The sequence below is a fragment of the Phaenicophaeus curvirostris genome, chromosome 17 (genome assembly GCF_032191515.1).
Source record: "Phaenicophaeus curvirostris isolate KB17595 chromosome 17, BPBGC_Pcur_1.0, whole genome shotgun sequence".
Lineage (NCBI taxonomy): Eukaryota > Metazoa > Chordata > Aves > Cuculiformes > Cuculidae > Phaenicophaeus > Phaenicophaeus curvirostris.
The window spans coordinates 5,374,297-5,386,031 of NC_091408.1; the positions used below are offsets into that span (position 1 = coordinate 5,374,297).

The 11,735-nt window shown below is 59.1% G+C and overlaps 1 protein-coding gene across 2 annotated transcripts; it reads left to right on the forward strand.

The window, feature by feature from the left end:
* The first annotated feature begins 2,880 nt into the window (after positions 1-2,880).
* On the forward strand, positions 2,881-10,619 carry GAL3ST1 (galactose-3-O-sulfotransferase 1). 2 transcript variants are annotated; one of them, XM_069870714.1, is made up of 3 exons: positions 2,881-3,084; positions 6,835-6,968; positions 8,257-10,619. In XM_069870714.1, the coding sequence occupies exons 2-3, from the start codon at positions 6,844-6,846 to the stop codon at positions 9,404-9,406; spliced, it is 1,275 nt and encodes a 424-aa protein (XP_069726815.1). In that variant the 5' UTR covers positions 2,881-3,084; positions 6,835-6,843; the 3' UTR covers positions 9,407-10,619. The 2 variants fall into 2 exon arrangements, with proteins under 2 accessions (XP_069726815.1, XP_069726814.1); XM_069870713.1 differs by lacking the exon at positions 2,881-3,084 and adding an exon at positions 4,516-4,680.
* The last annotated feature ends 1,116 nt before the right edge of the window (positions 10,620-11,735 follow it).

The window sequence follows — 11,735 nt, forward strand, 5'->3', positions numbered from 1 at the left end:
TTTTCCTTTCTTATTATTTTCACTCAGCTTTTCGCTCCTTCCTTGACTCCAGCGCTCGGAAAAGGAGCTTTGCTTGAGAGCTTGTGGGCTTCCACCGTGAGACCCTGTGTGGGGCCACCAGAGCCATCGGACAGCCCGGATAAAGCTGTGGATAAAGCACGGACAGTGGCAGATTCCCCCCAGGCAGCTGCTTGGCTTCCAGGCCAGGTGACCACAAGCCAGTCTCACCACCCCGATGCCCACTGGTTCCCCCTCTTTCGCCAGCTCCGATGACAGCATTTTCTCCCAAAAAAGGGGCCTGATACCACGCTTGGCCAGCCAACGTCTGCCTGGGTGTGTGCTGGCACCCACCCCACTGACCTCAAGCTCCTCGCCGAATCCCTCGGCATCCCCAGATCCAGCGTGCGATCCCTCAGCGGTCACGGTTTTCAGCATGAGTGGCTTTGTTGGCGTGCCCAGAGCTGGTGGGGGGGATTTGCTCTGCCTGCTCGCAGGGGATGGGAGACATCGTGGTGGAACAATCCCAGGCAGGGTTTACACCCCATGGGTGTGGGAGATAGGGTCTCGTGGCTCCTCAGCGATATTTACATCGCTCCCCAAAGCCATGAGCATCCCTGTCGCATCCCAGGTACCGCTGCCCTCTTCCAGCTGGAATCCTTCACAACTCCATCCAAAAAATAGAAAGGGAAATGTGGAATTAAGAGAGATGCCCTGTGGAGGAGGTGGGGGATGGTTCCTTGCTCCTGCGCTGCCGTTTCCAGGGAAAATCTAGGTTAAGGGGATGGGAAAGGGAGGTGCCGGAGGCAGAGCAAGCAGCAGAGCCAGGGCTCTTGTTTAAACTGGTCTCGTGGTTCTTCCACACAGTGGCCAGGAAAAATGAGCTTGAGAGACAGCGGGAAGAGATAGCAGATAAATCTCAAATGTGACTCCAGCCAGGGCTGGGTGCAACTGGAAACACCTTGGATAAGGTCTTTGGTGTTAACGCTGCCTCCGAGTAGGGACAAGTCCCCTGTCCCCATCCTGGCAGCAGCCTCTGTCTCCCAAAGTGCAGGCGGGCAGGTCCCAGCATTGAATTTTGGAAAGCGTGTGCTTGCACTCGCTTGGGCTCATTTGCATGCTTGCTCGCTCCTCTCCATTACCTGGAGGTGCCCGTTCCTCTCCGCTGCCCACAGCCAGACCAGCGTGGCTGGAACAGCCTCAGCTTTTAATTTTGAGGAACCAGGTGGGATCCCTCGGCCAAGGACGGGGTGTGTGTCCAGGGAGGGAAAGGACATCACAGCAGAGTCAACGCCTGCAGGGAGGGGTCAAATTCTCATGTGTTTTCTTGTGATGATGGAGGATAACCATAGAACCATAGAATCACCAGGTTGGAAAAGACCCACCGGATCATCAAGCCCAACCATTCCCATCAAACACTAAACCATGTCCCTCAGCACCTCGTCCACCCGTCCCTTCAACACCTCCAGGGAAGGTGACTCAACCTTATGGTTTTTCTTGTCCTCTGCACCAGCTGGGGCTGCCCAGGGGCTTGTGCAGGTGAACCTGGTGTAGAGAACCAGACCCACCAAGGCAGGGCAGGATGTGACACCAGCCAGCGGTGGGGCAATGCCCGGGCACGGTGTGGTGACCCCGTGCCCTGTGGGGACGAGCTCTGAACCCCAAACGCCTCCGATACAGGGGCAGACACGGGGCTGGGTACCAGGCATGGCCAACAGGCGCCCTGTGACACCGGGTGCCGGCATAGCCACCGCTCCCTTGGCCACCCAAGCAAGTGCACAGGGTTGTCACCGTCCTCAGCAGCAGAGCCGGCGCTGAGGGCCGTAGGAAGGGCCAAGGCTGGATCCTTGGGCACACAATGGCCCCAGTGCCGGATGGGGCTGAGCCCTCCCGAGCACAACCGGGGTTTTTAGGCTGAACATTAGGAAAAAAATTTTCACAGAAAGGGTCATTGGGCACTGGCAGAGGCTGCCCAGGGAGGGGTTTGAGTCCCCTTCCCTGGAGATGTTTAAAGGACGGGTGGATGAGGTGCTGAGGGACATGGTTTAGTGATTGATGGGAATGGTTGGACTCGATGATCCAGTGGGTCTCTTCCAACCTGGTGATTCTGTGATTCTATGGACCAGGGCACCCGCTCAGCCCGCTGGGCGCAGCTTGATAGGACCCCGTGGGTGACAACACCCATCAGCGCCCCCAGGTTCGGGGTTGCAGGGAACCCGAAAATCCCAGGAAAAGCCCTTGGGAAGATGAAAAGGCCAGCAGTATCGCGGCGGCGCAGCTGTTATCGCGCTGAGGGTAGCGGAGCGCAAATATTGCTGCCATTAGTGCCATAAAAGCCATGTAGAGGCGGCGGAGGCTGTGAGAAGGATGGAGCAGAGCCGACAGACGCCATCCGCACAGCCCAGGGAACAGGCAGGCGGCTTGGGGTGCAGGACCGATCCCCCTCTGCGGCGCTCCCCACCTCCAGGTGAGCTCCGGCTCGGGGAGGTGACAGCCGGTGGCAGCTTGGCCACCAGCCACGGCACCGGAGGAGGACGGTGGAAGGCGAGAGCTGGAAGGAGAGGAGCTGGGCCACCGTCCCCCTGGGTGGCAGCGCCGGTGGAGCCAGGCCGGAGGCTGGAGGTGGCATGGCCGCGCGGGGCCAAGCGAGGGGCCAAGCGGTGACAATGTCCCCGTTGAGGCCCGCGCCGCAGATGGAGACAAACAGGCCCCTTGTTCTCGGAGCTGGCAGCCCAGCGGGCTGAATGCCTCCTCTGTGTCACCGGGGGTGGGTGGGGAGACGGGCCGCTCAGGGTGGCAACGGGCACCCAGGGTCTCGCTCGGCCGTCCCGGGGCTCGCAGCCCCTTCGGCTCTCAGCCCTCGCGCTGTTTTATCCCCTCTTTCCCCAGGCCAGTGATCCAGGGCTGGGACGCCAGGGATGCTCTAAAGACCGCGGCTAACGGGGAGGCTTTGGACAAGCCGGTGTTTGCGGGGAGCTGCCCTGGACGAGTTTATTCCATGTCGGAGCAGCATCGGCACCCCCACACCACGCCAGCCCGGGAGAGGAGAGAGACGGCTCACCGAGAGCTGCTTAAGCAAAGGAAAAGGTGATGCTTGGCGGGGCAACGGGGCACTTGGGGGGTGCTTGGTGGGGCAGGGCGCAGGGTGTGTGTGAGGGATGAGTGTTTGCACGCGTGGGGGTCTGCAAGAGAGACAACAAGGTAGGAAGGATCATCCCAGCATGAAGTCATAGAATCATAGAATAACCAGGTTCGAAGAGACCCACCGGATCATCAAGTCCAACCATTCCTAAAGAGCATTCCCATGGGCTTGTAGGGCAGGAGGAGCGATGCGCACACCTCATGTGGGGCAGCTATAGGGGTTTGGCCACAGCAAAGTGACTTCTAGAGGGCAAACCCCCAAAGAGAGCTTGGGGATGTCCCCAGGGACCAGGGGAGATGCCAGGACACACAGACAGGGCTGTGATTCCCGTGTTGGGGCCCATCCCATGGGGAAATGGCCAGCGTGGCCATGTCCTCTGGCTGGGAATTTCAAGCATCCAGCAGAGAGCTGGCCCCATGCAAGGGGAGCCCCATGATAATCGCCTCGATCTCTGCATTTCCCCTGGCAAGCTATTAATAATTAAGCCACACGTCTGAAACAAAGTCAATAGAGCGGTTGGGTTGGGAACTGTTTGTCAGAAACGCAGCAGGGGAGGCAGCCCGAGTGCAACAAACCATCCTTCGGGCATCCTGGGGTGCGGGGGCTGGTACGGCGCTACCCCGGGGCTCCCCACCACGCTGGGAGCGCAGAGGTGGGGTGATGATGCTGGCTGGCTTGCTTTGGTGGGGTCGGTGCCAGGGTTGGTACCCATGGTGTGGTGGCAAATCCAGCCTGGGAGCCGGTTGGATGCAGCATCGCTCCCGGCCGGTGTCTCCTCTGGAGCTGCCCAGCTCTCAGCAGCGCCAAAGCCGGCACAGCAGATGGCAACGATCATAGAGTCATAGAATCACAGAGTCACTAGGTTGGTAAAGACCCACAGGATCATCGAGTCCAACCTTTCCCATCAATCACTAAACCATGTCCCTCAGGTCCTCATCCACCCATCCTTTAAACACCTCCAGGGATGGAGACTCAACCTCCTCCCTGGGCAGCCTCTGCCAGTGCCCAGTGACCCTTTCTGTGAAAAATTTTTTCCTGATGTCCAGCCTGAACCTCCCCTGGTGGAGCTTGAGGCCATTCCCTCTTGTCCTGTCATGATGTTGATCATGGCCATGGTGTTAGAGCCAACCCTGGGCATGTGAAATCCTCTTGGCTTTGCACTTGTGCAACAGATTTGGGGGAGGGTCCGAGCCCCCCGCTCCCCCGTGGCTACCTGCATCCCTGCCATTCCAGCTGCCCTTGCCAGTGCCTCAGAAAACTGTCTGGGAGAGGCTGGATGGAGCCTCCCTGACCTGGGAGTCGCTGCTGCAGGGTCGTGGGTGCTCCCCAACCCCATCCACATCTCCCAGTCGGGCACTAGGATGAGCTGAGCCCAACACCCAGCGCAGCCTTGGGCTCCGGTTGCATTTCCCATTCATTATTTATCGAGCTGGAAATCTCAGTGGAACGAGGTGACCCGAGGGGGGGCAGAGAGAAGGGGGAGGCAGGCGGGAGCAGCAGGACGGATGCAGCGTGCGCTGGGCACCCTTCACGCCAGCTGGGTAACTCTCTGCTTGGGGTGCAGCTTGGAAATCCAGGGGGGCTTGGGGACATGGGGATCCAGGGTGGTTAAATGTGTCCAGGTGCGAACCACGGCTCTCCCAGCTGGGATTTCATCTCTTGGAATTATCTGCTGGAGAGAGAGGGATGCTGTGGGGGTGATGCTGCAGGGATGCTGTGAGGCGATGATTTGGGGTTATGATATGGGGTGATGCTGGTGAGGGGGATGCTGTGGGGTGATGATTTGGAGATGATGTGGGGTGATGCTGCGGGGATGTTTTGGGGATGCTGTGGGGATGCTGTGGGGCGATGCTGCGGGGATGCTGTGGGGGTGCTGTGGGGATGTTTTGGGGATGCTGTGGGGATGCTGTGGGGCGATGCTGCGGGGATGCTGCGGGATTGCTCTGTGGGGTTGATGCTCCAGCGGGCACAAGGGCTGCTGGATTCTTTGTTGGGATGTTATCCAGCGGGCAGCCGGGAGCATGGCCAGCCTGGGCTGAAGGATGCCAGGGATCCGGAGCTGTGCCGGAGCAGCCGGAGCCAGCAGATCGGGGAGACGACGCTGCTCCTGCAGCTGCTAAATGGGGATGCGAGGCTGGGAGCTGTGCAGCTCCTGGATGCTCCTGGGCACTGGGCCCTGCTCGCAGCGGGGGCTGCAGTCACGGGTGTCACGGTCACGGGTGTCGCGGTCACGGGTGGCACGTCCCCTCGTCCTGCCGCAGAGGACAGCCCTGCTGCAATGCGGTCGCAGCCGCCGCAGAGCTGCGGGTGACCCCACATTCCAGGCCTGCGGCAGCAGCTGCAACCGGGCAAGTGGGGCTGGGGGCTGCAGGGGGGCAGCACTGTGAGGGGACAGCGAGGCGGCGTGTCGGGAGGGGGCTGCTGTGCCAGGGGCTTCGGGTGTCCGTGCAGGCATGCAGTGGGGCTGGGGGGGGTGTGCATGCATGGGGGGGGGTGCATGCACTGGTGTGTATTTGTGTGCGTGGGGGTGCATGCATTTGTGGGCATGTGCGTGCACACGTGAGGATGTGCACACGTGTGTGCGTGCATGGGGGGGTGTGTGTGCATGTGTGTGTGCATTCATAGGTATGGGGGTGTGTGCATGCATGAATGTGTGTGTGCAAGCATGTGTGTGTATGTGCACGTGTGTGAGCGCCTGCATGAGTGTGCATACGTGTGCATGAGAGTGTGTACATGCATGGGTATGCGTGTGTGCACGTGTGTTTGCACGGGTGTGCATGGGCATGGGTGTGCATACATGGTTGTGCATGGATGCATGCGTGCACACATCTCTGTGTGTGTCTAAGTATGATTGTGTGTGTGCATTCATGGGGGTGGGGGGGTGTGCATGCATGAATGGGTGTGAGCATGCACGCACGAGTGTGTGTGCAAGCATGGGTGTGCGTGTGCACGCGTGTGAGTGCCTGCATGAGTGTGCATGAGAATACGTGTGCATGCATGGGTATGCGTGTGTGCACGTGTGTGTGCATGGGTGTGCATACACGGTTGTGCATGGATGCATGTGTACACACATCTCTGTGTGTGTCCAAGCATGACTCTGTGTGTGTGCCTGCATAGACACACGCGTACATCTGTGTCCTTGTGCGTGCATGAGGATGGGGGGGTGTACGTCTATGTGTCTGTGTCCTTATACGTGCATGAGTGTGCAAAGATAAGTGTGTGTGCTTGTGTGTGCACACCCGGGGGTGTCTGTGGCCTCGGGGGGGATTCCTGAGTCCATGTTTGTGCAGGCACATGGGTGCATGAACCCAGACAGGTGTGTGTGTGCCCCATCTGAGCATGCTGGGAGCTGCGGTGCTGCCTGGTGTAGGATGCCTGCCATGTGCTGCAGCTCCTTTCTCCTCTCCACTTCCATCCCCACATCCTCTCTTGCTGCTCTTGCCAAGGAGTTGATTTCTGTTTTCCCAAGGCGGGTAAAGGCTGCACCGTGTGGGCTGTCCTGCTGCTCTTTGCCCGTAGATTTGTTGTGCCCACACCTGGTGCTGGCTCACCTTTCCCCTGGCAGTGCCAAAAACCGCGGCGAGAGGCATCCTGGGACTTCCCATACCCATGAGATGCCCTCGTTATTCCCCTGTGACCTGAACCCCACGTCCTCGTCCCCCGGTGCTAACTGCTGTCCTCTCCACCGGCCGCAGGTGACCAGGATGCTGCACCATGGGAAGCACTGGAGGTCCATGTGCAAGGGGCTCGTCCTAGGGACCCTCCTGACCAGCTTCATGCTGCTGCTCTACTCCTACGCCGTCCCCCCGCTGCAAGTCAGCATGACAGAGTGAGTGCGGGGTCCCCACGTGTCACCTAATTTTTCACTGGGCACCCCCGATCGGAGATGGTCCGGGGGCTTTCTGGGCTCTGGTGGCTTCACACCGAGATGTCCCCTTCCTACAGCGTCCTTGTGGAGACTGTGCCCTGTCCCACAGTGGGGGGAAGGTGAACCCCAACTCCCAGGGAGGTTGAGGACACTCACCCCGGGGTGCATCAACTGCGAGGTGGCAGCCAGCGCTCAGCTCCTGAGGGATGGAGGGGACGAGGAGGTGCAGGAGACCCCACTGCGGCTTCATCCCCTTGGAGAAGGAAACCATCACGTGAGAGGTTCTCCAGCAGCCAGGAGCCACGGGCAGGGCTGAGGCAGTATTTAGGGTGCTCTTTGTCAAGGGCTTGTCCTTGAAGAGCAGCCAGAGCCACGCATAAACTCTCACCCACTGAGATGGGCACAGGTGGGTTCAAAACTCTGCTGCCGTCAGGGTGAAAGCTGGTGAAAGTTCCTGGCTGTCCCTCACGGCACTAAATCTATCTCCAAGCTGATAAACCTGCAGGTGGTTCCCAAGGTACACAAAGAACCCTTGTTGCTGGAGGGAACCGTCATCGGCTTTGCAACTTCTTTAACAGTGCCCAAAGTCAATCAACACTGTGGCCTCTGTTCCCTGCTCTGAGCATCTCAGGTAGCACACAAGTTGATCTTGGTGCTCCCCAAGGGCCTCTGAGCTCATCTCCAGGGCCATGCACTAGAATTATCTCCCTCTTTGCTTGGGTGTTGGATCGTCCACAACATCCACAAGGGACTGAGAGCTTCCAGACCTCACAAGAAGGTTATCAGCTCCTGTCCATGGAGTTGCAGCCATGGAGAGCTCATCTTAATGCACATCTCACCATCACCTGCACCAGGGCCACCAGGGCTGTGCCCGTGGTGAGGGATGAGGACCCTTTGCTCAGGCTGTAGGGGCCTGGCCGCCGTGAAGACTCCCAAAGCAGGAGATTCTCGGCAGCTGAAGTTGTCCAGGGGGTGAATGAGCTTGGTTTGATGGCTTGAAGGTGCAGCTGATGGTGAGGGGCTCATGGGGGCAGTGGGCTGCTCACCTAGGAGCATCTGTCAGGTGAGTACCCTAATGGGTAATGATCCTGCTGGCTGGAAAGGGGGCTCAGCCTGAAGCTGAAGGCCTCCGATGGGGAGCCTGGGGGCTGCTGGGGGTGAGCATCCAGCCCCAGGTCCAGGTCCTGTAGGGAAGAGAATGGCCAAGCATTCACGGTGGTTAAGATGCCCTATTTCTTCTTCCCACCAGGATCCCCATCCCCTCTTCCTGCTCCTCCTACCTGGTCCCCGGCAAGGTGCCAGCAGTGGCCAACGGCACAGCCAGCCCCACGGGACGGAGCTGCGTGCCCAAGCTGAACGTCATGTTCATGAAGACCCACAAGACAGCCAGCAGCACCATCCTCAACATCCTCTTCCGCTTCGGGGAGAAGCATCACTTGAAATTCGCCTTCCCTAATGGCCGCAACGACTTCTACTACCCCTCCTACTTTGAACGCAGCCAGGTGCAGCACTACCAGCCGGGCACGTGCTTCAACATCATCTGCAACCACATGCGCTTCCACTACGAGGAGGTGCGCAAGCTCCTGCCGTCGGATACTACATTCGTCACGGTGCTGCGGGACCCTGCCTACCTCTTCGAGTCGTCTTTCCACTACTTTGGACCCGTCATCCCCCTAACCTGGAAGCTGACGGGGGAGGACAAGCTGGCAGAGTTCCTCCGGGACCCCTGGCACTACTATGACCCCAATGGGTTCAACGCTCACTACCTCCAAAACCTCCTCTTCTTCGACTTGGGCTATGACAACAACATGAATGCCAACAGCCCGCTGGTGGAGGAGCACATCCAGGAGATAGATCGCCGTTTCCACCTCGTCATGTTGCTCGAGTATTTTGACGAGTCCCTGGTGCTGCTGAAGGACCTGCTGTGCTGGCAGCTGGAGGACGTCCTCTACTTCAAGCTCAATGCTCGGAAGGGCTCCACCGTCTCCAGGCTGACACCTGAGCTCTACGAGAAGGCCACCTCCTGGAATCTCATTGATGCCAAGCTCTACCGCTATTTTAATGCCACCTTCTGGCGTAAGGTGGAAGCCTACGGGAGGGAGCGGATGGCCAAGGACGTGGCCGAGTTGCAGGAGGAGAATGAGAAGATGAAGAGTATCTGCATCGACGGGGGACACGCTGTGGATGCCAGCGCCATCCAAGAATCCTCCATGCAACCCTGGCAGCCGCTGGGGGAGAAGTCAATCCTGGGCTACAACTTGAAGAAGAAGATCAACAAGAAGCACCAGAAGCTGTGCCGCAAGATGCTCACACCTGAAATCCAGTACCTGACTGACTTGGGGGCCAACCTCTGGATCACCAAGCTGTGGAGCTACGTGCGGGACTTCCTGAAGTGGTAGGGGGTGGTGGGTGCCCCGCTCCCTCCAGCAAAGAACCAGGTGCTTTTCCTTTTCTTACTCATGGTGTATTTTGGTTGGACATGAGCGGAACCAGCTGGAGGCTCTGGGAACACCCGAAGAACCCTCCATCACCTTCCTGCTGAGCCCCTACTTGGGCAGGAGCCTATGGTGGGGCTGCTGTCTCCCACTGGCAGGGAGAACGGAGTCCCCATCCCGGGATCCGAGGGGTCAGAGATCGAGAGCTCGGGGGCGTTCCAGCAGGATCCATTCTTCCTTCCCCACAGAAAAGCCAGAGAAGGTATTTGTGAAGGAAACGGCTTCATCACAATGAAAGCAGGACATCCATCACCACGTTGCTGTAGTGCGAGCAGGGATGGACCTGGCCGGTGGTGGCAGGGGGTTCTCCTCACCTGGGTTGGGCAGAGCTGCCGGCAGGGAACCCAAACCCCGAGGAGCCCCTCGTATCGCCTCGTCTTCCCCAAGCCCTTGTTCTGGAGCTGTGGGTCAGAACCTGCTCATGGGCGTGATGAGCATAAGGCATCCTCAGCCTTCCACCAGTCCATGGCAGGTCGTGATCCGGAGCAGCCAAAAGTCGTGGTGGTGACCACACTTGGGTTTGGAGGACAGAAAACCACTCCAAACACCCCAGTGTTTGCCCCAAAGGCAAAGGGCGTCTGTGCAGGCCCCCTCGCAGCCCTCCGTTGCCCAGGTTAGAGGGCCTCGTGGCCCCAGTCCTGCAGAGGACATCGCAGGAGGCCCACGGGGTCTGGTGAGAACTGGTGTGGGGAGTGGGGTCTGGCAGCCACTGTCCCGGTGATGCCATCCCCCAGGCGCAAAGGGGTTGCCAAGGATGGAGTCCCACCAGGACCTAGGCTCGTGGGGGCAGCTCCGTGCTGGGAACAATCCCATGGTGGGGACAACCCCATGGAGAGGGGACATCCCCATGGAGCGGGGACATCCCCATGGAGGAGACATCCCCATGGAGGAGGACAGCCCCATGGAGGACATCCCCATGGAGGGGGGACAACCTCATGGCAAGGACAGTCCTCAGGCATCCTGGCTGGGCTGGATGACACCAGCAACGCTGTGTCCTGTCAAGAGCAGCCCTGGCTGGGCACGGAGGTGGCACCTGCGGCTGAGCCTGCCCGGTGGCGAAGGGACCCATGCGACTCCAGCCCCATTCTGCTCCCTTTGTAAAGACCTGAAATAAAAAAGCAGCTCTACTTTTGTAAGAGAATCGTGTCGGGCAGTTCTTCATCGAAGGACACTAGCTGGTCACCAGCCGTGTCTGTCTTCTTGAGAGGGTTGGAGGGTCAGAGATCTCCTGCACTGACCTCTGGCACGAGGCTGGATCCTGCTCTGCCCCTCAAGGTCCTGGCTTTGCTGTCTCCATCAGTCCTGGTGGTGGAGTCTCCCGTGTTCCCTGGGCAGCAATGAAGAAAAGACCCTCAGGGTAAGTATGGCACCTGGATCCATCCCTGCTGTCCCTGCAGGGCCACCTGTGCCACCTGACATGGGACTTCTATGCTGTGTAGATGCCACCAGAAAGGTCTGCTGGTTTGTGAAGGACACCAGACCTGTGGAACAGCCATCACAGGTGACACAACTCACTGGTGCCACCGGCTCCCGGTGCTGCTGGTGTGTGGCCCCAGGATTTGCACTAGGGCTTTTCCAGCTGAAGCAGCACCAGCAGTGCCGATGTGGACACAAGCCCTGATGTCCACTCTGCAGCCACCACTGGGGCCACCAACTCAACTGCTTGTCATGCTGCCCATGGACACTGGGGCAGGAGGGGACATGGAGTGCAGGACATCTCTGTGAGGTCTGTAGGCGTCTCCCAAGACACACTAAGGTCCCCTGCAGGGTCCAAATCCCACCCCAACATCTGCAGACGGAGAAAAGGTCCTTGTGAGGCAGGAGGTCAGGAGCACAGCCCATCTAGGGTAACGTTCCCATGGGGAACCCAGCAGCCTCCTCCTACAGGCTTTTGTCGTTGATAAATGGGACCAAGCTGGAACCACAGGTCCAGAACCAGGTGGTGGGACTGCAGCAGGGGCTGCAAACCCATAACGGGTTAAGGATGGTGCACTGGAGACCAGGAATGTGGGGTCACGCATGGGATTGTGACTGGGTGGTGGGATCAAAACTGTAGTTGGCCTAGGACCACATGTAGGACCATGATGTGGGACCAGGAACATTTATGGGACCAAGACTGAGTGGTGGGACCAGACTATGTGGTGCAGCTAGGTCCAGGGCAAAGTGAGTGGACCAGAACCACGTGCAGGACCAAAACAACATGGTAGGACCAGCACCATAGATGGGACCAGGA

Excerpts from the sequence above, each read along its gene's own strand:
- GAL3ST1 (XM_069870713.1), top strand. The coding sequence starts at position 4,645 with ATGCAGCGTGCGCTGGGCACCCTTCACGCCAGCTGG. Across the intron at positions 4,681-6,834 it reads GCACCCTTCACGCCAGCTGG|GTGACCAGGATGCTGCACCA; the intron begins GTAACTCTCTGC and ends CACCGGCCGCAG. Across the intron at positions 6,969-8,256 it reads CTGCAAGTCAGCATGACAGA|GATCCCCATCCCCTCTTCCT; the intron begins GTGAGTGCGGGG and ends TCTTCCCACCAG.